Source organism: Pseudophryne corroboree, chromosome 1, assembly GCF_028390025.1.
Source record: "Pseudophryne corroboree isolate aPseCor3 chromosome 1, aPseCor3.hap2, whole genome shotgun sequence".
Lineage (NCBI taxonomy): Eukaryota > Metazoa > Chordata > Amphibia > Anura > Myobatrachidae > Pseudophryne > Pseudophryne corroboree.
In genome coordinates, this window is record NC_086444.1 from 166,138,177 (window position 1) to 166,164,008 (window position 25,832).

A 25,832-nucleotide genomic window follows, 5' to 3' on the forward strand; every position below is an offset into this window, starting at 1 on the left:
TACCCCCTGCACCCTTCAGTGCTGCTCTGTGTGTGTGACTGGGAGCAATGGCGCGCAGCTTATCGCTGCGCGCCTTACCTCATGAAGATCTGATGTCTTCTGCCGCCTAAGATGTCTTCTGTCTTCTCTATCCGCTTCTACCTTCGGCATCTGTGAGGAGGACGGCGGCGCAGCTCCGGGACGAACCCCAGGTGAGACCTGTGTTCCGACTCCCTCTGGAGCTAATGGTGTCCAGTAGCCTTAGAAGCAGTGCCCAACTTGACAAGCCAGCTCTGCTTCTCTCTCCTCGGTCCCACGATGCAGGGAGCCTGTTGCCAACAGGACTCCCTGAAAATAAAAAACCTAACAAAATTCTTTTTCCACAGAAAACTCTGGAGAGCTCTCTGCAGTGCACCCATTCTCCTCTGGGCACAAGATCTAACTGAGGTCTGGAGGAGAAGCATAGAGGGAGGAGCCAGTGCACACCCATAGTCAAAGTTCTTTTTAGGTGCCCTATCTCCTGCGGAGCCCGTCTATACCCCATGGTCCTTACGGAGTCCCCAGCATCCTCTAGGACGTAAGAGAAAAGCAGTTGAGGACAAATTGCAAGGAGCCTAAACTACTTGGCATGAATCACTTGTTGATTCTCCTGGCATAGATAGTCAATGCCTCCACAAAATAAATCAGCACCCTTCTAACTTTACTTTCCTGACCCTAATTAGTCCAACTGGAAGATGTGTAATCCTATAGGGGCAACCCAGCAGACACTCAGGAGCCATCTCTTAAACTGCACAGCCAATCAGACTGCACCCAAAAAAAAAAATTAACGTAGCCATTATCTTTCGGTAAGTGCAATTAAAGTATACAATACACATGAATTACTGTTTAAACAGTTGTACTGTAAATATTACCTTATGTTGTGTCAAACACTAAAAGTGTTTATATAGGGTAAATAAACCATGGAGCATGCTATCCATCTGAACGATTTCATCCGACAAACAGAACACTGACATTTCTCAGGAAGTTTATTGTATCTCAATTTTTATTTCCAGGAGTGTTCAACCAGACTAGGCTCCAAGACAGGGTCTGCACAGAAGTAGTTACTGAAGCAGAGTTGCTACATATTGAGCATTTTTAATTAATTATTGTTTAATCTCATCAAGTCAAAACAAAACAAAGCACAAATAGGTAAGTCACAATATAAAATAGCAGCTCCATTCAGCGGTTCAAGTTCCTCAGTGGTTGCCATTTAGACCGACTCGTTCTTTGACGCCTCATCAAAGTTCTCAACAAGGTCTGCAAAATTAAAATAAATAGATGATACAGTTTATACTAATCTGGTGAGTGCCGAAAAAACTGTAACCTGCTTACATTAAATATATATGGACACCACGGAAAAAAAACACCACTTGCTATAACTGTGTTCCTCATTCCAACCACTCTCTCATACGGAGACTTTCATACACAGGCGTGCCAATGCCCTTGCATCGGAATGGAAACATAACAGTCACTGAAAGCACCACTGCCTGTTTCAAGTAATAACTTAAAGACAGCAGTTTCTTTATGGATTACCAAGCTGAGGTACTACATGCATTACCACAGGCTAGTTACACCGTGCCACCTTCTGGTCAAACAGCATGATGCCACAGAAGTTCCACAAAGACTAACAAAGTACACAAATGAGCAACAATCTGTATAAAACTGAAGTTGTTTTTTTTTTGTGAGTGCAAAGTGGTTTTTATTTTATTTTATAAAAAGTACTATTAAAATGTCAAGTCTTATCAACTTTATTTTATGCAATTGGAGAAAACCGTTGTACCTGGAACTTCGTCATCCTCTTCATCCCCGGTAGCCAGTGGTGCTTTACCATCTAAAGCTAAAATAAATAGATCACTGGTCATTATATATTTAAAATTAAAAATGAGAACACTCTGCTATTTGGATTAGTACAGTGTGTTTAGGAGGACATACTGTAAAACCAAGTATCTCTATCATGTCCCAAGGATAGTGTTTCTGTACAGCCATCCAATTGAGGAAAGCGTGCAATATCCCTTTAAAAGACTTAGGTTTCAAGTTCATCATGGTTTAGATTTACATAACCCTACTCAACCCATTAAGAGAGACAAATACCCCTTTCAGACCGCACAAGTAACCCGGTATATTGCCGAGTCGACGCAGGTTGCTGTGCAGTGCGAGAGAGTCACTCCCAAATTCCGGGGTAGCCTGACCCAGTAATTCAACCCGGGAATAAAGAAGGGTTATTCCCGGGTCAGGTGCAGTGTGAACGGAGAACCCAGGTCGATGCGACCCAGCACCCGTTCATAGCATAGGGAGAGGCAGCGCGGAGATCATCGCAACGGGTTGTGAAAGCCAGTTCTCAGGGTCCAATGCCAGGTCGTACCCGGGAAGGACCTGTTTCCAATTCCCAGGTGCGACCCGGCATTTGCGATCTGAATGCGGTATTACTTAGTTTTGTGCTGGTCTCATGTCGGCTTATCGGGGCTAATCCGATAGCCGTGGGCGATATCATTACCCACGGTAATGTACTGCGGGTAATTGGATATCCCCCTATATGTGGGCTTTCTGCAACTAAGTTCCCTTCCTTGCATGTTTAGTTTTTAGCGCATACACCCTAGGAACGCTGTTCGCATGTTATTCTGGGGTGCAATTTTGGCAGTAACAGACCATCGACTTCACTGCCAGGTGTTCAGGTAAGCAGAAGAAAATCAGCAACTGTCAATGAAAGCCCAGCTGGCGCAGTCCGATCCCATGCAACTATGCCAAGGGGTTAATAAATAGGATTTTAATTACCTACCGGTAAATCCTTTTCTCGTAGTCCGTGGAGGATACTGGGGTCCATTTAGTACCATAGGGTATACACTGGTCCACTAGGAGCCATGGGCACTTTAAGAATTTAATAGTGTGGGCTGGCTCCTCCCTCTATGCCCCACCTACAAGACTCCATCTAGGAGACTGTGCCTGGAGAATGACATCCTTCGAGATAAGGATAGTGGTGAGATTCCAAGCCAACCCCCCCCCCCCCCCCCAAGAGGAAAGCTAAGCTAACCAAGCTTGAAACAGGAACAGCAATGGCTGAACCAAAATTACTTAACCAAGTAACAGTACAGAAAGAACCAAGCACTTGGCGGGCGCCCAGCATCCTCTACGGACTACGAGAAAAGGATTTACCGGTAGGTAATTAAAATCCTATTTTCTCTTACGTCCTAGAGGATACTGGGGTCCAATCAGTACCATGGGGATGTACCAAAGCTCCCAGAACAGGTGGGAGAGTGCCGAGGTTCCTGCAGAACTGACGGACCAAACTTAAAGGTCCTCAGCGGCCAAAGTATCGAACTTGTAGACCTTCGCAAACGTGTTCTAACCTGACCAAGTAGCTGCTCGGCAGAGCTGCAAAGCCGAGATACCCCGGGCAGCCGCCCAGGAAGAACCCACCGATCTAGTTGAGAGGGCCTGTACAGATTTTGGACACGGCAAACTTGCCGTGGAATAAGCATGCTGGATAGTAAGTCTGATCCAGTGTGCAATTGTCTGCTTTGAAGCAGAACACCCAATCTTATTGGGATCATAAAGCACAAACAGCGAGTCCGTCTTTCTGTGACAAGCTGTTCTGTTCAAATACATCCTCAAAGCCCTCACAACATCCAAAAGACTTTGAAGCAGCAGAGGTGTCGGTGACAACCAGAACCACAATAGGTTGGTTGATGTGAAATGCGGAAACCCCTTTAGGAAGAAATGTGCTCAGCTCTGTCCTCATGGAAAATGAAATAGGGATTTTTGTGAGACAACGCCCTCGGGCTCCAACACGTCTTGCTGAAGCCAAGGCCAACAGTGTGACAGTCTACCACGTAAGATATCTTACATCCACCTCCTGTAAAGGCTCAAACCAGTCTGATTGGAGGAACTGCAGCATCACATTGAGATCCCCAGGTGCCGTGGGAGGCATAAAGGGAGGTTGGATGTGCAGAACACCTTTCAAGAACAACTGGACCTCAGGGAGAGAAGCCAATTGGACAAGGCCGACATCTAGACTTTTATGGAGCCCAGACGAAGGCCCACATCCACGCCTGCCTGCAGAAAAAGCAGGAAACGTCGCAGATGAAATTCCACTGCAGAATAATTCCTGCTCTCACACCAAGAGACGTAATTTCTTCCAAATACGATTGTAATGCTTAGACGTTACCCCCTTCCTGGCTTGGATCATAGTCGGGATAACCTTGTTAGGGATCCCTCTCCTGGCTAGAATCAGCCGTTCAACTTCCATGCCGTCAAAGGTAGCCGCGGTAAGTCCTGATAGACGAACGGGCCCTGTTGCAGAAGATCCTCACGAAGAGGCAGAGGCCACGGATCTTCGAGGAGCATCTCCAGAAGGTCCGCGTACCAGGCACTTCTTGGCCAGTCCACAGCAATGAGTATTGCTTGAACCTTTTCCCTTTTTATTTGTTTTAGAATTCTTGGGATCAGAGGAAGTGGAGGAAAACACGTACACTATCTGATAAACCCATGGAGTTGTCAGGGCGTCTAGCGCCACCTCCAGAATGTTGAGTGGAAGGATGACTTCCTGACCATCTTCCCTGACACTGCACCCCCTGAGTGACTGCTCCCCAACCTCTGAGGCTTGCTTCTGTGGTTAACAGAATCCAGTTATGAATTCCAAACCGAGGCAAGAAGACTGTAGCCACCACAGAAGGGAGATCCTGGCCTTTGGCTATAGACGAATCCTCTGGTACATGTGAAGATGTGAACTGGACCATCTGTCCAACAGATTGAGCTGGAAGGGTCTTGCGTGAAACCTTCTGTATTGAAGTACCTCGTAAGAGGCCACCTTTTTCCCCCAGAATGCACAGACATCCGGATTGGCTTCAGGACATCCCAAACCATCGACTGGATTGCCAATGCCTTTTCCCATGGAAGGAACACCTTTTGTGACTCAGTGTCTAGTATCATTCCCAGGAATGGGAGCCTCCGTGTTGGCTCCAGGTGAGATTTCGGAAGGTTCAGAATCCACCCGTGATCCTGGAGTTTGGTTGAGAGAGCAATGCGGTCCCGCAACGTTTCCCTGAATGGTGCCTTTATCCGGAGATCGTCCAGGTATGGAATTATGTTCACTCCCCGTTTGCGGTGTAGAAACATCATCTTTGCCATCCCCTTGTTGAACACCCTAGGTGCCGTGGAGAAACCAAATAGCAGGGCCTGGAACTGGTAGTGACAGTCCTGCAGTGCAAACCGGAGATAAGCCTGATGAGGCGGCAGATCGGAATAATAAGAATTTACTTACCGATAATTCTATTTCTCGGAGTCCGTAGTGGATGCTGGGGTTCCTGAAAGGACCATGGGGAATAGCGGCTCCGCAGGAGACAGGGCACAAAAGTAAAGCTTTTACAGGTCAGGTGGTGTGTACTGGCTCCTCCCCCTATGACCCTCCTCCAGACTCCAGTTAGGTACTGTGCCCGGACGAGCGTACACAATAAGGGAGGATTTTGAATCCCGGGTAAGACTCATACCAGCCACACCAATCACACCGTACAACTTGTGATCTAAACCCAGTTAACAGTATGATAACAGAGGAGCCTCTGAAAGATGGCTTCCTAAACAATAACCCGAATTAGTTAACAATAACTATGTACAAGTATTGCAGATAATCCGCACTTGGGATGGGCGCCCAGCATCCACTACGGACTCCGAGAAATAGAATTATCGGTAAGTAAATTCTTATTTTCTCTATCGTCCTAAGTGGATGCTGGGGTTCCTGAAAGGACCATGGGGATTATACCAAAGCTCCCAAACGGGCGGGAGAGTGCGGATGACTCTGCAGCACCGAATGAGAGAACTCCAGGTCCTCCTTTGCCAGGGTATCAAATTTGCAAAAATTTACAAACGTGTTCTCCCCTGACCACGTAGCTGCTCGGCAGAGTTGTAATGCCGAGACCCCTCGGGCAGCCGCCCAAGATGAGCCCACCTTCCTTGCGGAATGGGCCTTAACAGATTTAGGCTGTGGCAGGCCTGCCACAGAATGTACAAGTTGAATTTTGTTACAAATCCAACGAGCAATCGACTGCTTAGAAGCAGGTGCACCCAACTTGTTGGGTGCATACAGTATAAACAGCGAGTCAGATTTTCTGACTCCAGCCGTCCTTTAAATGTATATTTTTAAGGCTCTGACAACGTCCAACAACTTGGAGTCCTTCAAGTCGTCTGTAGCCGCAGGCACTACAATAGGCTGGTTCAGGTGAAACGCTGATACCACCTTAGGGAGAAAATGCGGACGCGTCCGCAGCTCTGCCCTATGTCGAATGGAAAATTAAATAAGTGCTTTTATAAAACAAAGCCGCCAGTTCAGATACTCTCCCGGCCGAAGCCAGGGCCAGTAACATAGTCACTTTCCATGTGAGATATTTCAAATCCACATTCTTTAGTGGTTCAAACCAATTGGATTTGAGGAAATCTAAAACTACATTTAGATCCCACGGTGCCACCTTAGGCACCACAGGAGGCTGTATATGCAGTACTCCTTTGATAAAAATCTGGACCTCAGGGACCGAGGCCAATTCTTTTTGGAAGAATATTGATAGGGCCGAAATTTGAACCTTAATAGATCCCAATTTGAGACCCAAAGACAATCCTGATTGCAGGAAATGTAGGAAAACGACCCAGTTGAAATTCCTCCATCGGAGCACTCCGCTGCTCGCACCACGCAACATATTTTCGCCCAATACGGCGATAAAGCTTCGCGGTGACTTCCTACCTTGCCTTTATCAAGGTAGGAATGACTTCTTCTGGAATGCCTTTTCCTTTTAGGATCTGGCATTCAAACGCCATGCCGTCAAACGCAGCCGCGGTAAGTCTTGAAAAAGACAAGGACCCTGCTGAAGCAGGTCCCTTCTCAGAAGTAGAGGCCACGGATCGTCCGTGACCATCTCTTGAAGTTCCGGGTACCAAGTCCTTCTTGGCCAATCCGGAGCCACTAGTCTTACTCCTCTTTGCCGTATAATCCTCAATACCTTTGGTATGAGAGGCAGAGGAGGAAACACATATACCGACTGGTACACCCAAGGTGTTACCAGCGCGTCCACAGCTATTGCCTGCGGATCTCTTGACCTGGCGCAATACCTGTCCAGTGTTTTGTTGAGGCGAGACGCCATCATGTCCACCATTGGTTTTACCCAACGGTTTAATAGCATGTGGAAAACTTCTGGATGAAGTCCCCACTCTCCCGGGTGAAGGTCGTGTCTGCTGAGGAAGTCTGCTTCCCAGTTGTCCACGCCCGGGATGAATACTGCTGACAGTGCTATCACGTGATTCTCCGCCCAGCGAAGGATCCTGGCAGCTTCTGCCATTGCCCTCCTGCTTCTTGTGCCGCCCTGTCTGTTTACATGGGCGACTGCCGTGATGTTGTCCGACTGGATCAACACCGGTCTTCCTTGAAGCAGAGGTTCCGCCTGGCTTAGAGCATTGTAGATTGCTCTTAGTTCCAGAATGCTTATGTGAAGAGACTTTTTCAGGCTCGACCACACTCCCTGGAAATTTTTTCCCTGTGTGACTGCTCCCCAGCCTCTCAGGCTGGCATCCGTGGTCACCAGGATCCAATCCTGCATGCCGAATCTGCGGCCCTCCAATAGATGAGCCTCCTGCAACCACCACAGAAGGGATACCCTTGTCCTCGGCGACAGGGTTATCCGCAGGTGCATCTGAAGATGCGACCCTGACCATTTGTCCAGCAGCTCCCTTTGCATGGAATCTGCCGAAAGGGATTGCTTCGTAAGAAGCTACCATTTTTTCCCAGGACTCTTGTGCATTGATGTACAGTCACCTTTCCTGGTTTTAGGAGGTTCCTGACCAGGTCAGATAACTCCTTGGCTTTTTCTTCGGGAAGAAAAACCTTTTTCTGAACTGTGTCCAGAATCATCCCCAGGAACAGCAGACGAGTTGTCGGCATTAATTGGGATTTTGGAATATTCAGAATCCATCCGTGCTGCTTTAGCACCTCTTGAGATAGTGCTAAACCCATCTCTAGCTGTTCTCTGGACCTTGCCCTTATTAGGAGATCGTCCAAGTATGGGATAATTAATACGCCTTTTCTTCGAAGAAGAAATATTATCTCGGCCATTACCTTTGTAAAGACCCGAGGTGCCGTGGACAAACCAAACGGCAGCGTCTGAAACTGATAGTGACAGTTTTGTACAACGAACCTGAGGTACCCCTGGTGTGAGGGGTAATTGGAACGTGGAGATACGCATCCTTGATGTCCAAGGATACCATAAAGTCCCCTTATTCCAGGTTCGCTATCACTGCTCTGAGTGACTCCATCTTGAACTTGAACTTCTTTATGTACAGGTTCAAGGACTTCAGATTTAGAATAGGCCTTACCGAGCCATCCGGCTTCGGTACCACAAAAAGAGTGGAATAATACCCCTTCCCTTGTTGTAGAAGAGGTACCTTGACTATCACCTGCTGAGAATACAGCTTGTGAATGGCTTCCAAAACAGTCTCCCTTTCTGAGGGGGACGTTGGTAAAGCAGACTTCAGGAAACGGCGAGGTGGCTCTGTCTCTAATTTCAACCTGTACCCCTGAGATATTATCCGCAGGATCCAGGGATTTACCTGCGAGTGAGCCCACTGCGCGCTGTAATTTTTGAGACGACCGCCTACCGCCCCCGAGTCCGCTTGCGAAGCCCCAGCGTCATGCTGAGGCTTTTGTAGAAGCCGGGGAGGGCTTCTGTTCTTGGGAAGGAGCTGCCTGTTGCTGTCTCTTCCCTCGTCCTCTGCCTCGTGGCAGATATGAATAGCCCTTTGCTCTCTTATTTTTAAAGGAACGAAAGGGCTGCGGTTGAAAGGTCGGTGCCTTTTTCTGTTGGAGAGTGACTTGAGGTAGAAAGGTGGATTTCCCGGCCGTAGCCGTGGCCACCAAATCCGATAGACCGACCCCAAATAACTCCTCTACGCATCGCCTGTCCACTGTCGTGTCCATAAAGCTCTTCTGGCCGAAATGGACATAGCACTTACCCGTGATGCCAGTGTGCAGATATCTCTCTGTGCATCACGCATATAAAGAAATGCATCCTTTATTTGTTCTAACGACAGTAAAATATTGTCCCTGTCCAGGGTATCAATATTTTCGATCAGGGACTCTGACCAAACTACCCCAGCACTGCACATCCAGGCAGTCGCAATAGCTGGTCGTAGTATAACACCTGCATGTGTGTATATACCTTTTTGGATATTTTCCATCCTCCTATCTGATGGATCTTTAAGTGCGGCCGTCTCAGGAGAGGGTAACGCCACTTGTTTTGATAAGCGTGTTAGCGCTTTGTCCACCCTAGGAGGTGTTTCCCAGCGCTCCCTAACCTCTGGCGGGAAAGGGTATAAAGCCAATAACTTCTTTGAAATTAGCAGTTTTTTTATCGGGGCACCCCACGCTTCATCACACACGTCATTTAATTCTTCTGATTCGGTAAAAACTACTGGTAGTTTTTTCACACCCCACATAATACCCTGTTTAGTGGTACCTGTAGTATCAGCTAAATGTAACATCTCCTTTATTGCCAAAATCATATAACGTGTGGCCCTACTGGAAAATACGGTTGATTCGTCACCTTCACCACCGGAATCAGTGCCTGTGTCTGGGTCTGTGTCGACCGACTGAGGCAAGGGGCGTTTTACAGCCCCTGACGGTGTTTGAGGCGCCTGGACAGGCACTAATAGAGTGTCCGGCCGCCTCATGTCGGCAAACGACTGCTTAAGCGAGTTGACGCTATCCCGTAATTCCACAAATAAAGGCATCCATTCTGGTGTCGACCCCCTAGGAGGTGACATCCTCATATTTGGCAATTGCTCCGCCTCCACACCAATAACGTCCTCATACATGTCGACACACACGTACCGACACACAGCAGACACACAGGGAATGCTCTATACGAAGACAGGACCCACTAGCCCTTTGGGGAGACAGAGGGAGAGTCTGCCAGCACACACCAAAAAGCGCTATATATGACAGGGATAGCCTTATGATTAAGTGCTCCCTTATAGCTGCTTTTATATTAATATATATATAGCCATTTATTTTGCCCCCCCTCTCTGTTATACCCTGTTTCTGTAGTGCAGTGCAGGGGAGAGACCTGGGAGCCTTCCTGACCAGCGGAGCTGTGACAGAAAATGGCGCCGTGTGCCGAGGAGATAGGCCCCGCCCCTTTTCCGGCGGGCTCGTCTCCCGCTATTTAGTACATTTAGGCAGGGGTAAATATCTCCATATAGCCTCTGGGGCTATATGTGAGGTATTTTTAGCCTTTTTAAAGGTTTTCATTTGCCTCCCAGGGCGCTCCCCCCCCAGCGCCCTGCACCCTCAGTGACTGCCGTGTGAAGTGTGCTGAGAGGAAAATGGCGCACAGCTGCAGTGCTGTGCGCTACCTTAAGAAGACTGCAGGAGTCTTCAGCCGCCGATTCTGGACCTCTTCTTGCTTCAGCATCTGTGAGGGGGCCGGCGGCGTGGCTCCGGTGACCATCCAGGCTGTACCTGTGATCGTCCCTCTGGAGCTTCATGTCCAGTAGCCAAGAAGCCAATCCATCCTGCACGCAGGTGAGTTCACTTCTTCTCCCCTCTGTCCCTCGTTGCAGTGATCCTGTTGCCAGCAGGAATCACTGTAAAATAAAAAACCTAAGCTAAACTCTCTAAGCAGCTCTTTATGAGAGCCACCTAGAATTGCACCCTTCTCGGCCGGGCACAAAAATCTAACTGGAGTCTGGAGGAGGGTCATAGGGGGAGGAGCCAGTACACACCACCTGACCTGTAAAAGCTTTACTTTTGTGCCCTGTCTCCTGCGGAGCCGCTATTCCCCATGGTCCTTTCAGGAACCCCAGCATCCACTTAGGACGATAGAGAAATGAAGGTACGCATCTTTGATATCCAGAGACACTAGGAATTCCCCCTCCTCCAGACCGGAGATCACCGCTCTCAGGGACTCCACTATGAATTTGAACACTCGTAAGTATGGGATCAAAGACTTGAGGTTCAGAAGTGGTCAGAAGTTGGAATAAAATCCCTGGTTTAGTAGAGGAGGTGGAACTGTAACAATGACCTCAGTCTGTACCAGTTTTTGGATGGCATGCTGTAAAGTAAGTTATACTTGCCTCTTGTGAAACTGGCAAGCCTGATCTGACTGAAGAATTGTAGTATGGCTCCCACTGGACAGCCTTCCATGCATTGCGGTCCACCGACATGCTGAAGAATTTGAGGAAGCAGAGCCTGAGCTTTGTTCCTTAGCACCTGCTGTTGCTGGTATGCGTGGTTTACCTCTTTCGCCACTGGAGGACGTAGAAGCACCTCTGGAGTTGCCCTTGAACTTGGCCGTCCGAAAGGACTGAAACTTAGAAGCTACATAAGTCTTCTTGGTTGAGGGGTCTGCGGAAGGAAGATACATAGACTTATCCGCAGTAGCCGTGGACATCCATTTGCCCAATTAATCGCCAAACAAGGCCTCTCCTGTGAATGGTAGGCCTTCCACGCCTTTCCTGGAGTCCACTGGCGTAGCCACAAGCCCCTGCGTGCAGACACAGTGGTGCGTGCGTTAAGCACGCCTATTACCTTCATGGCTTCCACCATAAAGTTCGCAGAGTCCTGTATATGCTGCAGGAGTAAGACAACATCCCCCCTAGATAAGGAATCTAACCCCTCAATTAGGTTACCTGACCATTTAGCAATGGCTTTAGTGATACACGCACACGCAATAGTGGGTCTTTGGGCCACCCAAGCAGCGGTGTACAATGATTTGAGTGTAGTCTCAATTTTACGCTCAGCAGTGTCTTTCAGGGAGGCTGCACCAGGAACAGGCAATAAAGTTTTATTTGACAGCCTAGAGACTGATGCGTCCACTATCGGTGGATTTTCCCATTTTTTCCTATCCTCTAGAGGAAAAGGAAAGTATGAGTGCAACCTTTTTGGGATCTGAAACTTATCAGGAATGACCCATGGTTCTTCAAACAGGGTATTCAATTCCTTTGACACAGCAAAAGTAACTGTGGACTTTTTTTTTTTTAACATTAAAATATGATTCCTCACACTCCTCTTGACACCTTAACAGGAATGTGCAGAACATCTCTGATAGCCTCTATAAGAGCCTCTGTTTCCTGTGACAGAGCTGCATTGCCCCCCTCTGAGTCCACCTCACAATCCTCCATGTCTGACCTGTCAGAGTCAGACTGCAGGATATGGGCCAGAGAACGCTTTTGCGGATAAATGGGAGGGGAGCAAGACGCTGTTTTGGGGGGGAAAAAGCTCTGTTCGTAAACTCATCCACAGTCTGTTTTAAGTATTGCGTCTCTTTCTCATTGTGGGGCAATTTTGTAGAAAGAGTTCAGATCATTCCCTTAAGAGAATGAACCCATTCCGGTTCAGCCCCGCTAGTCTGTGAACCCAGAGTACCCAGGAGTGAGCCCCCTGGCGAAGAACACTATGCGGTACAAGAGAGACACTCTTTGCCTAACAATGTAAATGTGACAGCACACACACAGGATAGGTTAAGCACAATTAACCCACAAAGAGCCCTTAAGGGACACACAGTTGTTTGGAGCCCCCAGCGCGCCCTTATCGCTAATGCCAAGCTTAGCCGGGTCGCAGACTAAGTTCCCTTATAGGGGACTTAGTACACTAATAGTCGCTGCCCCCTGGTACCACTGAGGTAACCTAAAGTCACACTGGAGGAGCTGCGCATCCCTGTCCTGTCAGCATCTGTGTCCACTGCAGAGGGAAAATGGCGCTGGTGAGCTGCTGGAGCCTCTCATAGTGAAGCCCCGCCCCTTCAATGGCACGCGGTCTTCCCGCTTTTTTTTATACTGGCTGAGGAATCCGGTGCTTAAAATGAAGAAACAGTTTTAAGGCTGTTGTGCCAGTATGGGTACAGTGTACGGGGACGCAGTTGTGTACTGTGTCCGGAGACTCATTCCGCCCGTGTAGAAGCCGTGCGTCTCCGTACCCTCATGCCGCCATAATGGCCGGCGCCACGCTAGACGGGACGCCGGCTCAGTACTCACCACTCTTCATTCCTCTGGCTCTGTTAGGGGTGGCGGCGTGCTGCGGGAATGTACGCTCGCCGTGGTGGGGCTTGCGAATAGTTACCTCAGGAGCTCAGTGTCCCGTCAGCGGAGAACAGGACCATTAATCTTTCAAGAGGTCAGGTCAGGTCGGGTCGGCCCCCCCCTCCCAAGTCCCACGAAGCAGGCAGGCTGGTACCAACCAGCCCTGCCTGAAAATAACAAACATAGAAAATAAATGCAGAAAACTCTTCAGGAGCTTCCATAAGCGTGACCGGCTCCTCCGAGTACATTTTCTTAACGGAGTCTGGTAGGAGGGGCATAGAGGGAGGAGCCAGCCCACACTATCAAATTCTTAAAGTGCCCATGGCTCCTAGTGGACGCGTCTATACCCCATGGTACTAAATGGACCCCAGTATCCTCTAGGACGTAAGAGAATAGGGTATAATTATAACAAATTACTAGCAAATCTCAAATTCATGGTAGAGCTTAAGAATAAACATTCAGGTCTGGCAGAACGGGTTCCATGTACTTTGTTTTACTCACATTGTTTTGGCAGGGCCTCTGCGAGTCTCCGCAAGCTGGTGAGGCTGTCGGCTCCAAGCTGGTTGAGGATGCTGGGTAACATTTCTGTGAGCTGTTTGGTCTCAGCGTGTCCTGTAATAGTGAAGGTATTGGCAGCCAAGGAAGCCTGGACCTTGGGGTTGTTAAAGTGAATAACTGTTCCTTGGTTTGTAAACATGTTTACCTAGAAATAAACATATGCAGAGTTTAAGTCACATTATTCCAAAGATAGAGAACAGGTTCTGTGCATTAGGGACCATTCAACCTATTCTACAGTATCTTAGTAACAGAATTATATACAATTGGCCTTCCGCAAGAGAACCAACATTCAAGGAATTTCACTAACTTGTGTTTAAGTCTGGTAAGCACAAGTATATACTCTTATTACATACCAGAAACCGAAACAGAAGGATGTAAGAAAGATCAGAACCTATTTAAACAGCCCAAAGAGGAGTGGACACAGCCCCTTTAAATGCCACCAGACTGAGATGACGTCCCTTGCCTGCAGCAAGCTGGACTGTAACATCTGAGACGCACTTACCTCTTCTATGCCAGAGATGTTATTCACGCCCAGCTTTTTCAGGGAGAACTGCAGTTTCTTGTCATCAGCAGTAGCTGTTCTGTGGACGACCTTCCTCTTTCTGCGTGCTGTTCCCTAATAAACACAAATTAATGTTTCCATTACAAAATACAAAGGATCAGCTCTTATTTAAAAGACCCATCACAGGTATGTAAATCATGGCAAACATGCAATACAGTAAACCGACTCCAGTGAAGCAGCGCATTACCATCAACATAAACCATACAAAGCTATAGAAGAGTACTGAGCAGCATGGTTGTCGTAATGGACAGTATTACATCTCATAGCTCAGGAGTTTAATTAATGACCAAAGCCTTTTTTAGACAGTGTTTCCACAAGGTACTGATAGGGTAATTAGCTTCTAATAAAATAGGGATTTTTGCTACTTACCGTAAAATCTCTCTCTCTGATTCCATCTGGGGGACGCTGCGCTGTTACTTGTGGGTTAGAGTGTGTGGATGGGAGTTTGGCACAGAACCTATCAAAACTAACTCCTCCCCCCCTCTAACCCCTCCCATCTCCAGCCTACCACCAGATCACCTCAGTTAATGTTTAGCAAAGCCGGAGATGAGATAGAACCTGACCAAGGAAACCAGACAAATACGGGAGGGATCGCAGCGTCCCCCAGATGGAATCAGAGAAAGATTTTACGGTAAGTAGCAAAAATCCCTATTTCTCTTTCATCCATCTGGGGGACGCTGCGCTGTTACTTGTGGGATTTCCCAAAGCAAGCTAATTAGAGGAGGGAGACGTTGACGGCATAGCCGTCCGTAAAATCTGACACCCAACAGAGGCAGACTCCAAACCAAAAGTATGAAAATGGTAGAACTTTGTGAAGGTATGCACGGAAGACCAGGTTGCCGCTCGACATAACTGCTCGACGGACACTCCACCGCGCACAGCCCAAGAGGATCCAACAGCTCTGGTCGAATGAGCCCTCAACGAATCAGGAACAGGTAACGCTGAAGAAACATAAGCCTGTCTAATAGCAGATGTAACCCAGCGCGCCACTGTATTTTTAGAGGCCGGCCAGCCACGCTTGGGCGCAGCAAACAAAATCAGTAAGGTATCCGTACGTCGAATAGATTCTGTACGGGACAAATATATGCGTAAGGCTCTAACAACATCTAAGGAGGCCAAATGGCAATCCTCTCCAGCAGATTCTGGAACAAACGCCGGAAGAACAATGTCCTGATTCATATGGAAAGCCGATACCACTTTAGGCAGAAAAGAAGGCTTTGTACGCAAAACCACTCGATTGTCGTGAAAAACCAACAAAGGCGGCCTGCAAGAAAGGGCTGCCAACTCAGAAACACGCCTAGCGGAGGCAATGGCCAAGAGAAAAACCACTTTAAGAGTAAGAAAACGTAACAGAATTTAATGGTTCAAACGGAGGCTTCTGGAGAGCCTGAAGAACCAGATTTAAATCCCACGGTGGAACCGGAGGTATAAAGGGAGGTTGAGTCCTGAGTACACCCTGAAAGAAGGTCTGAACTTCCGGAATGGTAGCCAATTTTTTTTGAAAAAGTACCGACAGTGCTGAAACCTGTCCCTTAAGATAAGACAAACGAAGTCCCTTAGTCAGACCCTCCTGGAGAAAAGAGAGCAGACGAGGTAATTGGAAGAGGTGCAGGGACAACCCACGCCTTTCACACCAAGCAATGTAAATACGCCATACCCTGTGATAAATACGAGAAGTGACAGGCTTCCTAGCCTGAAGCATTGTTTTTACCACTGGACGAGATAATCCTTTAGCTCTTAAAATGTTGGATTCAAGAACCAAGCCGTCAAAGCCAGACGATCTAAACCCTGATGGTGACAAGGACCTTGTAAGAGGAGATCGGGTCGTAGAGGAAGACGGAACGGTTCTCCGACCACCATGCTCCGAAGAAGAGTGTACCACTGACGTCGAGGCCAGTCTGGTGCTACAAGAATGACTGGTAGACCCTCTCTGCGGATGCGTTGAAGAAGACGCGGTATCAAGGGAATTGGAGGAAACACATATCCGAGACGAAATTGCCACGGGGCTGTCAATGCATCGATTAGCGTTGCTTGAGGGTCTTGAGTGCAAGAGCCGTACTGAGGTAACTTTCGGTTTAGGCGGGATGCCATGAGATCTATGTCGGGTGTGCCCCACTGAGACACCAGGGTCAGAAAGACTTCTTGATGAAGTTCCCATTCCCCCGGATGTATCGTGTGGCGGCTTAAGAAATCTGCTTCCCAGTTTTCTACCCCTGGAATGTGAATTGCGGATATGGTCGGAATCCACTTCTCCGCCCACTGTAGAATATGTGTGACTTCCTTCATGGCTCTCCAACTGCGAGTTCCTCCCTGCTTGTTTATGTAAGCTACTGCTGTTGCGTTGTCTGATTGGATGCGTACTGGGTGACCCCTGACACTGTCCTGTATCTGAACCAGAGAATACCGAATTGCTCTTAACTCTAAAATGTTGATTGGTAGCCTTGATTCCTGAACGCTCCAGAGCCCCTGGAGATGCTGAGACTGAAATACCGCCCCCCAACCGGTGAGGCTGGCGTCCGTGGTGACCATCATCCAATCCCATACCGTGAACGGTGCTCCTTTGGTCAGATTTGGACTGTGAAGCCACCAAAGTAGAGACTGTCGAGTCTGAACCGACAGCCGGCATAATTGCAAGTCCAGATGCGGATCCGTCTGATTCCAAGAGCCCAGAATCTGAGACTGAAGGGCACGAGCATGAAATCTGGCATATGGTACCGCCTCGAACGCTGCTACCATCTTGCCCAACACCTGCATACATCTGAGAACCGACACCCTTGGCAATTGTAAGAGAGAGCGAATCCTGGACCTGAGATCCTGAATCTTGTCCGGAGGTAGAAAAACCCTCTGCCTCCTTGTGTCGAACAGGAGACCTAGAAACACTATCTCCTGAGAGGGAGTCAGGGAAGATTTTTGGAAATTCACAATCCATCCGAAGGATTGCAGAGTGGCCGTGGTGCGCTGTAGGTGTAGTTGAAGAAGTTCCGGCGAGGAAGCTTTTAGAAGTAGATCGTCTAGATAAGGAGTAATATTGATCTCCTGGCCTCTGAGGACCGCTACCACGTGACCCAATATTTTTGTAAATACTCAAGGGGCCGTGGAAAGACCGAAGGGAAGAGCCTGAAACTGGAAGTGCCAGGGCCCTAGTGCGAACCTCAACAGACATTGGTGACCCGACCAAATTGGAACGTGGAGCTAAGCGTCCTTTATGTCGATAGATGCCAAATATTCCTCTGGTTCCATGGCTGCGATGATTGAACGAATCGATTCCATTTTGAACTTCTGGACAGAAAGGTAAGGATTCAGGCACTTTAGATTTAAAATGGGCCGAAAGGAACCGTCCGGTTTGTTTACTAGAAAAAGACTTGAGTAAAACCCTTGACCGCGTTGAGTTCTGGGAACTGAACAAATTACTCCTTGTTTCAAGAGCGTGAAAGTAGCCCGAGTTATTGCTTGTCGTCTGGAGGGATCCCGCGGAAGGAGTGATGAAGAAACGGTTTGGAACAGGTTCTTCGAGATCTAAAATGTAACCTCGGGTTATGACCCCAGACACCCACTGATCCGGATGCGACAGGAGCCACACCTCTTTGAACTGTAGTAACCGCGCTCCCACTACCAAGGATCCCTCCAGGGGATTCCTTGCGTCATGCTGCAGGCTTGTCGGCAGGTTTGACTGCCGCTCTGCGAGGTGCTTGTGCGCCCCTACCACGGTACACGCCTCTACGTGGGAATCTTGAAAAGGCCCGAAAGGACTGGAACCCGCCCCTACTCGGAGTACGGAAGGATCGAAACCTAGTCGCTCTTGACTTCTGAGGGGCAACTGGAAGAAATGGACTCTTACCACCTGTAGTATCAGAGATAATCTTTTTAATCTCTGAACCAAAGAGGAACTCTCCTTCAAAAGGAACCGCTGTCAATGTCTGTTTTGAATCAGAGTCAGCGTTCCAAACACGAAGCCATAGTAAAGAAGATAACCCAGACGCGCTGTCACAGCTGCCAGAAGGGATTGTCAGTCCCTGAAAATGTTTTTAGAAAATGAGGAAATAAGAACTGGCGCTACTGTGTTTCTCCAATAATAATGAACGACTGTGGATCAATTTGAATAAAAATAACATATAATTTATTCCCTATACATCACAAATAAAAACTAAAAAACATCCTGAACATATATAGCAAATATAAAATTGAGGCATATATGGAGCTATGATATATTTATAGGTGGCTGCTTGCAGTGTCCACAAATGGATCCCGGACTAAGTGCCTTGTGCAAAGTTCTCTGGTAAGAGGAAATAAGTACAGCTGGTATTACCCTTGTTGATGGAGACTTCCAAAGGTTTTATGGAGATTATTTCAGCAAGCAAGCTGGGAGAGATCCAGGTTGTTTCATTGCCACAGCTTGCTTGCTGAAATAATCTCCATAAAACCTTTGGAAGTCTCCATCAACAAGGGTAATACCAGCTGTACTTATTTCCTCTTACCAGAGAACTTTGCACAAGGCACTTAGTCCGGGATCCATTTGTGGACACTGCAAGCAGCCACCTATAAATATATCATAGCTCCATATATGCCTCAATTTTATATTTGCTATATATGTTCAGGATGTTTTTTAGTTTTTATTTGTGATGTATAGGGAATAAATTATATGTTATTTTTATTCAAATTGATCCACAGTCGTTCATTATTATTGGAGAAACACAGTAGCGCCAGTTCTTATTTCCTCATTTTCTAAAAACGAAGCCATAGTGCACGCCTTGCTGTAACCGCCTGAGCAGATACCCGCGACTGTAGTGAGACAGAGTCTAGTAAGGCCTCACCAACGAAGGTGACCGCCTCGGAGATCTGCTCAGCCAGCTGAATAGCCTCTGATGGGTCATCTGACTGTATGCCAGATACCACCTGGCCCAACCATTCATCAACGGCTTTAAGGACCCAGGCACTAGCAAGTATTGGGCACAGAGAAATACCTGATAAAGCAAAAATGGACTTAAGAATAGCTTCAAGCTTCCGATCTGTTGGATCCTTTAATGTCACTGATTGTGCTGAAGGAATTACCGTAGCCTTCGCCAAATGAGAAATAGGAGCATCCACTCTCGGAGCAGTCTCCCAGAATTTTGTGTCGTCATCTGCAAAGGGATACAAAAATTTTAATTTCTTAGGAGCCTGAAATCGTGAATCTGGCCTAAGCCAAGGTTCCTTCAAAATGTCTTCAAAATGAGTATAAGACGGAAAGACTACTACTTGTCTTTTCTGACGCTTGAAGAAACCTGAAGTCTCCGCCTCCGCCGAATCCTGAATATTAAGAGTCTGACGGATGGCCTCAATCAATAATCTGACCCTGAACTTGTAGATAATTCCTCCTCTTCCCAGGCGGAAGTATCCTCCCACTCAGACTCCAGTTCGCCCTCCTCCAGAGGAGCGGATACCGGATCCAAGTCCTCTCCTGGGAAGGTGATAGCGGCCACCGGATGCTGTCGCTTAGCGGCCGCCGAACTGGACGCGGACACCATCTTGTTAATAGACTGTGCCAAGTCAGCAATACTTTTTCCCATATTCCTTGCCCAAGGTGGCTCCATAGCCGACTGACCGGAATCCACCCCTGACTGTGATTGACGTAAATCAGCAATAGCGTCGGCCATGTTGCTGGCCCACAGAGGGACTGACTGATCTGCTGATACACTAGGCTGCTCTACTGTAGGTGTCACGGAGCATGTCCTGCAGAGCGAACCAGGATCCGTGCTACCCTTTGACATCTTTGAACCACACTGAGAACAGGCAAAATATACAGCTGAGCCTGTCTTCCCCTTAGTAGGTTTGTCTGGCTTACTGGTCATTATTATATATATTTTTTTTTTTTTAGTGACTTATTAAATAAAGGAAATTTCTATATAAAAGGCTTCCCACCTATACAGTTGCTGACAAATTGTGTACCCCTCCTGTAAATCTCAGTGTGAGTACTAAACAACTGATAAAGAAAAGTCAAGACAGCCTGTGGGAAACCTTGCAGGATACTTCTTACAATCTTATACTTGCTATTTTGCTGCTCCCCGCCTGTGAGATATACAGGGTGAGATGCTGTCCCTGTGTGTTGTGGCGTCAGCGCAGTGTCCCCCGCTTCCACTCCGGCAGCAAGCAGTAAGATGGCGCCTGAAGGTGGGACCCGCCCCCACAGAGTGAGGACGACGGACGCTACATGGCGGGAGTGCAATGCGGGAAGACGTCATCTCCCCCAGCATCCCGCCGCGGTTACCGCTCCCCTTCATTGACCGGAGCGTCATACGTTCCCTTCCCTGAAGGGACCTTCCGCTCTCTGCGCTGTTACACTAGCGGCAGCGATCTGAGAGATCCCGTGCGCTAGTGCTGCCCGCAGGGACCTTAGCGCTGCAGTGAAAAGAAAACTAGCGGCAGTGATTTGAGTGATCCCGTCCGCTAGAACTGTGAATACAGTCTCCTCCATAATAGGGGAACAGGGGAAGGGGGGGGATTAGGATCTTGTCCTACCGTGACAGCCAGTGTCCCCCGCTCTGTTTATGCCTCCTCGGATCTGAGCCCGGAATGAGAAAGCCCCAGTGACCGCAGTATGGCGACTCCCCAGAGGCGCAAAAAGGAGTGAGTAAAAGCATACTGACTAACCCCACTCCTGTTATACTTGTCACCTGTGGACAGGGACTAAGTATTATTGAAGAAATCTAAAGAAAAGAAATAAAACCTAACTAAAAGCTATAGCTAAGGAATCTGTGCCTGTACTCCTCAGGCACAAAACTAAAAAACTGAGGTGAGCTGGTGGTAGGCTGGAGATGGGAGGGGTTAGAGGGGGGGAGGAGTTAGTTTTGATAGGTTCTGTGCCAAACTCCCATCCACACACTCTAACCCACAAGTAACAGCGCAGCGTCCCCCAGGTGGATGAAAGAGAAAATAATACAAAAAAAAAAAAGTGTCCATGTGGTACGGAATAAATAGTGTAAACTCCACTGGGTCAAAGACTGATGTGACTGACCGCAAAGCACTGCATAATGTGTATGCACTAAATAAAAATAAACAAATATGTATGGAGACAAACAACCAACCACTTTGTATCTTTAGGGGGATATTCTGTTAGCAGCAGTAATTTACCCCTGCTAATAGGTGCGGCCGGGGTCTATCCTATAAGCCCGAACGCCAGCGTCCTGATTCCAGCACTTATCAAATATTAGGGCAGATGTATTAACCTGGAGAAGGCATAAGGAAGTGATAAACCAGTGATAAGTGCAAGTTGATAAACACACCAGCCAATCCGATCCTAACTGTGAATTTACATATTGGAGCAGATTGGCTGGTGCCTTTATCACCTTGCACAGATCACTGGTTTATCACTTTCTTATGCCTTCTCCAGGTTAATACATCTGGCCCATTATGCTTTGCGCATAATCCCTGATAAGCAGCCCTTCAAACCTGCAATAACATATAGGACCGCGAACTTCTCTCGGAACCAATGTGTTATCAGCCAATAGCACAACATTTTTCTGCAAAAAAAACAACAAAACTTTTAACAGGGTCTCCCGATACTCACCATCGGTCTAAAATCACGATATCGGTCCGCTAATTTGGGCCAAAACATGAATGGGGCTAATAGGATGCCCCCCTAAGTGTCAGACCAAAGGGGCACATACATTATTGGGAGAATCTCCAAATGCAAACTTATAAATCCCGACCTGCCAAGTGCAATCATTTCAGGGTCAGAATCTGTGACTCAAGGATTCCCAGTATGTTGGAATTTGCAGGGTTTTTTAGCATGTGGTGGCTGCATTCTGACTCTTTAGAAGCGCTAAATAAGCAGCCCTTTTAATCTGGCCCTCCACCTGCGAGGGCAGCTAGAGTCGCATTTATCTCCCACTCCTCTGGGTCTCAATGACTTATCTCTTTCCACAGTAGCTGTAACATCACTACATCACTGTCAACTGATTGTTGAGCCTATGACACAAAGCTCTCAAACAGTGATCGGCTCAGTGTGTCCGTTTCGGCCATATACCAACCTGATTTCACATACACTGGTGAGGCAGAGAAGCGGAGATAGACAGAGAAATAAACCCAGTAGACAAGATGCTGCAGGTCCACTTAGAGCCAGAGTTGAGCTACTAGGATACTGAGCAAGACAGGTGTTCATGCAACAGTTGCAATCTGTATTGCAGGAGCAGCTATCTGAAATACCAGTCACTGGTCTGACAAACCTTTTCATAGACCACAAGCAAAATAATGCAGAGGGCACTTTTAACATAAAGCAGCCATGCCTGATGTAGTTTATTCATTAAAATAACAGGTTAAAAAATAGAGTACAGAAAGAAGACAGATCTTACCTTTCCACCAATGCGCACTTGTGCTTGCAGTTTTGCTAACTTTTCTTGATTCATAATGGTTTCTTTCATCTGAAACGGGAGAAAGCAGGTAGATCTGTGCTCTATCACAAGGACTTTACACAATGCGATGTGGCCACTAATGGTAACCTACAGGGAAATGCATGCGTCCGACTACAGCACGCTGTCAATTCGTGGTTTTTCCACTGTAAGTAACTGCAGGAGTTAGTCCACCTGTGCCACATACATGAATTGACCTATTCAAGTAATGGATTTTGGGGGTCATTCAGAGTTGATCGCTCGCTAGCTAGTTTTATCAGCCGTGCAAACGCTATGCCGCCACCCACTGGGAGTGTATTTTAGCTTAGCAGAAGTGCGAACGGTTGTATCGCAGAGCGCCTGCAAAAATTTTTTGTGTAGTTACAGAGTAGCTCAAAACCTCAGCGTTTGCGATCACTTTAGTTCTTGATTTGACGTCACAAACACGCCCTGCGTTCGCCCAGCCACTCCTGCATTTTTCCTGGCACACCTGCGTTTTTCCGCACACTCCCTGAAAACGGTCAGTTGCCACCCAGAAACGCCCACTTCATGCCAATCACTGTGCGGCAAGCAGTGCAACTGAAATGCATCGCTAGACCATGTGCAAAACTACATCGTTCGTTGTGCCCGTATGTCACGCGTGTGCATTGCGCCGCATGCACAGAACTGACATTTTTTAGCCTGATCGCTGCGCTGCGAACAAATGCAGCTAGCGATCAACGCGGAATGACCCCCTTTGTGCAAAGATCATATGCCAGGCATCAGTGTTATTTTTCTGAGACCAAAAGACGTGGCTCCCAGTAAAATGTGCTGCGAGTTTGGCAAGCCAAGGATCCAAAGACATTTTCTCAAAATTCCAGCTGGGGTCCTGCACATGGCTATGTTTAACTCAAACAAAACAGCTGATACACAGACAGGCTACTTTTGTACTGTGAGAGTAATGTTTGACAGGTTTTGGATACATGCATAGACAGATCCAAAATACTAGATAAGTAGTATGAACATGTAGGCTTCCCTGTTATTAAATCAATTATGACAACATACGTTTTTCACACCCAGTTTTTCCCCATATACATTTGTGACTAAAATAACCCAGCTTCAATTGAAATTGAGGAGCCGCAATAAAGAGAGATAGATATATATTGAAGCCAGGTTATGAATTATGCAGAAGCTGCAAGATAAACATCTCCCCAAACATTAATGGGTCAAGTTCAGACTAAATCAGCAAATTCACAAAGTACACAGAATGTGTAAACTTCTGTTAGCCCAAGTACAACAGGTCAGTATGTGCACACACAACCCACTAGAGAGAATATACCGTACACTGAGAAGCAAAGAACGGCGGAACTTACAACAGGTGATCCCATTTGTTGAAGTTTAATACACTGAAGCACATTATCTGTAGGCCAAGCATAGGACATGACTGACAGTCAGGAGGGCTCCATGCTATGTTCCAGTATGAATGGTCGACAATGTTAAGGTCGACACTCATTAGGTCGACCACTAAAGGTTGACATTGACATGGTCAACGTGGACAAATGGTCGACACTGATTTTTGGACTGTTTTTGGTGTCATCTTTTCCGTAACATGACCAGGAACCCCAATTAGTGTACCACGTCCCCTTGCATGGCTCGCTTCGCTACAGTTCCCAATCGTATTCCACGTGGATGGTAAAGTACGAAAAAGTAAAAAATCTAATTTTTTTTTTTTTTCAAAAAGCCATGTCAACCTTTTCATGTATCGACCATTTGTCCATGTCAGCCATTAGTGGTCAACCTAATAAGTGTCAACCTTAACACGGTCAACCCCCTGAACGGATACCTCCTCGCTGTGCCTCCCTCACCCCATGCCAGGAGGGCACCACGCTGTGCCTCCCGCACCCCATGCCAGGAGGGCGCCACGCTGCGACTCCCTCACCCCATGCCAGGAGGGCTCACTCCATACCAAGAGGCCTCCATGCTGTATCTTTCTCCCCCCGTGCCAGGAGGCCTCCATGCTGTATCTTTCTCCCCCCGTGCCAGGAGGCCTCCATGCTGTATCTTTCTCCCCCCATGCCAGGAGGCCTCCATGCTGTATCTTTCTCCCCCCGAGCCAGGAGGCCTCCATGCTGTATCTTTCTCCCCCCATGCCAGGAGGCCTCCATGCTGCGCTTCTCCCCATATGCCAGGAGGCCTCCATGCTGCGCCTCTCCCCCCATGCCAGGAGGCCTCCATGCTGCGCCTCTCCCCCCATGCCAGGAGGCCTCCATGCTGCGCCTCTCCCCCCATGCCAGGAGGGCTCCATGCTGCGCCTCTCTCCCCATGCCAGGAGGGCTCCATGCTGCGCCTCTCCCCCCATGCCAGGAGGGCTCCATGCTGCGCCTCTCCCCCCATGCCAGGAGATCTCTCCCCATGCCAGGAGGGCTCCATGCTGCGCCTCTCCCCCCATGCCAGGAGGGCTCCATGCTGCGCCTCTCCCCCCATGCCAGGAGGGCTCCATGCTGCGCCTCTCCCCCCATGCCAGGAGGGCTCCATGCTGCGCCTCTCCCCCCATGCCAGGAGGGCTCCATGCTGCGCCTCTCCCCCCATGCCAGGAGGGCTCCATGCTGCGCCTCTCTCCCCATGCCAGGAGGGCTCCATGCTGCGCCTCTCTCCCCATGCCAGGAGGGCTCCATGCTGTGCCTCTCCCCAGTGCCAGGAGGGCTCCATGCTGTGCCTCTCCCCCCGTGCCAGGAGGGCTCCATGCTGTGCCTCTCCCCCCGTGCCAGGAGGGCTCCATGCTGTGCCTCTCCCCCCGTGCCAGGAGGGCTCCATGCTGTGCCTCTCCCCCCGTGCCAGGAGGGCTCCATGCTGTATCTTTCTCACCCCATGCCCGGAGGGCTCCATGCTGTGCCTCTCACCCCATGCCAGGAGGGCATGTGACCCTAGCCTGTGCCAGGAGATTACACACCCAGGCTACCAAGGGGAAACATACCGCCCCTCAGCTTCTGTGGTACCAGAAACCCCTGCATTCCTATATGGACTCATTTATAGGCTGGCAGGAGCCGCAGGATATGCTGGGACTTGCTGTCCCACAGCAATGGGAGAACCAGAGACTCACTGACATGCCCAGCCTATCATCAGCCACCCCGGCGCCCAGGTCAGACAGAGACGCCTCCAGAGCGGCCCCAGCATTCACACCGCCATCCTCTCACCTTCTGCAGCCTGTATGGGGGTGCGTGTGGGGACACTGCGGGTTAAAAGGCCTCCTAGGAGCGGGCGCGCACACACGCGGGGAGCAAGATGGGAGCCAAGAGGGAGGGCCG

At 48.4% G+C, this 25,832-nt stretch overlaps 1 protein-coding gene across 1 annotated transcript; it reads right to left on the reverse strand.

Annotated features, from left to right (window-relative positions):
- Window positions 1-1,003: 1,003 nt before the first annotated feature.
- BTF3 (basic transcription factor 3) lies at window positions 1,004-25,832 on the reverse strand. The gene is made up of 6 exons (XM_063963876.1): window positions 25,722-25,832; window positions 22,513-22,581; window positions 14,126-14,239; window positions 13,567-13,768; window positions 1,799-1,855; window positions 1,004-1,275 (listed from the first exon to the last, which is right to left on the reverse strand). The coding sequence occupies exons 2-6, from the start codon at window positions 22,579-22,581 to the stop codon at window positions 1,229-1,231; spliced, it is 489 nt and encodes a 162-aa protein (XP_063819946.1). The 5' UTR covers window positions 25,722-25,832; the 3' UTR covers window positions 1,004-1,228.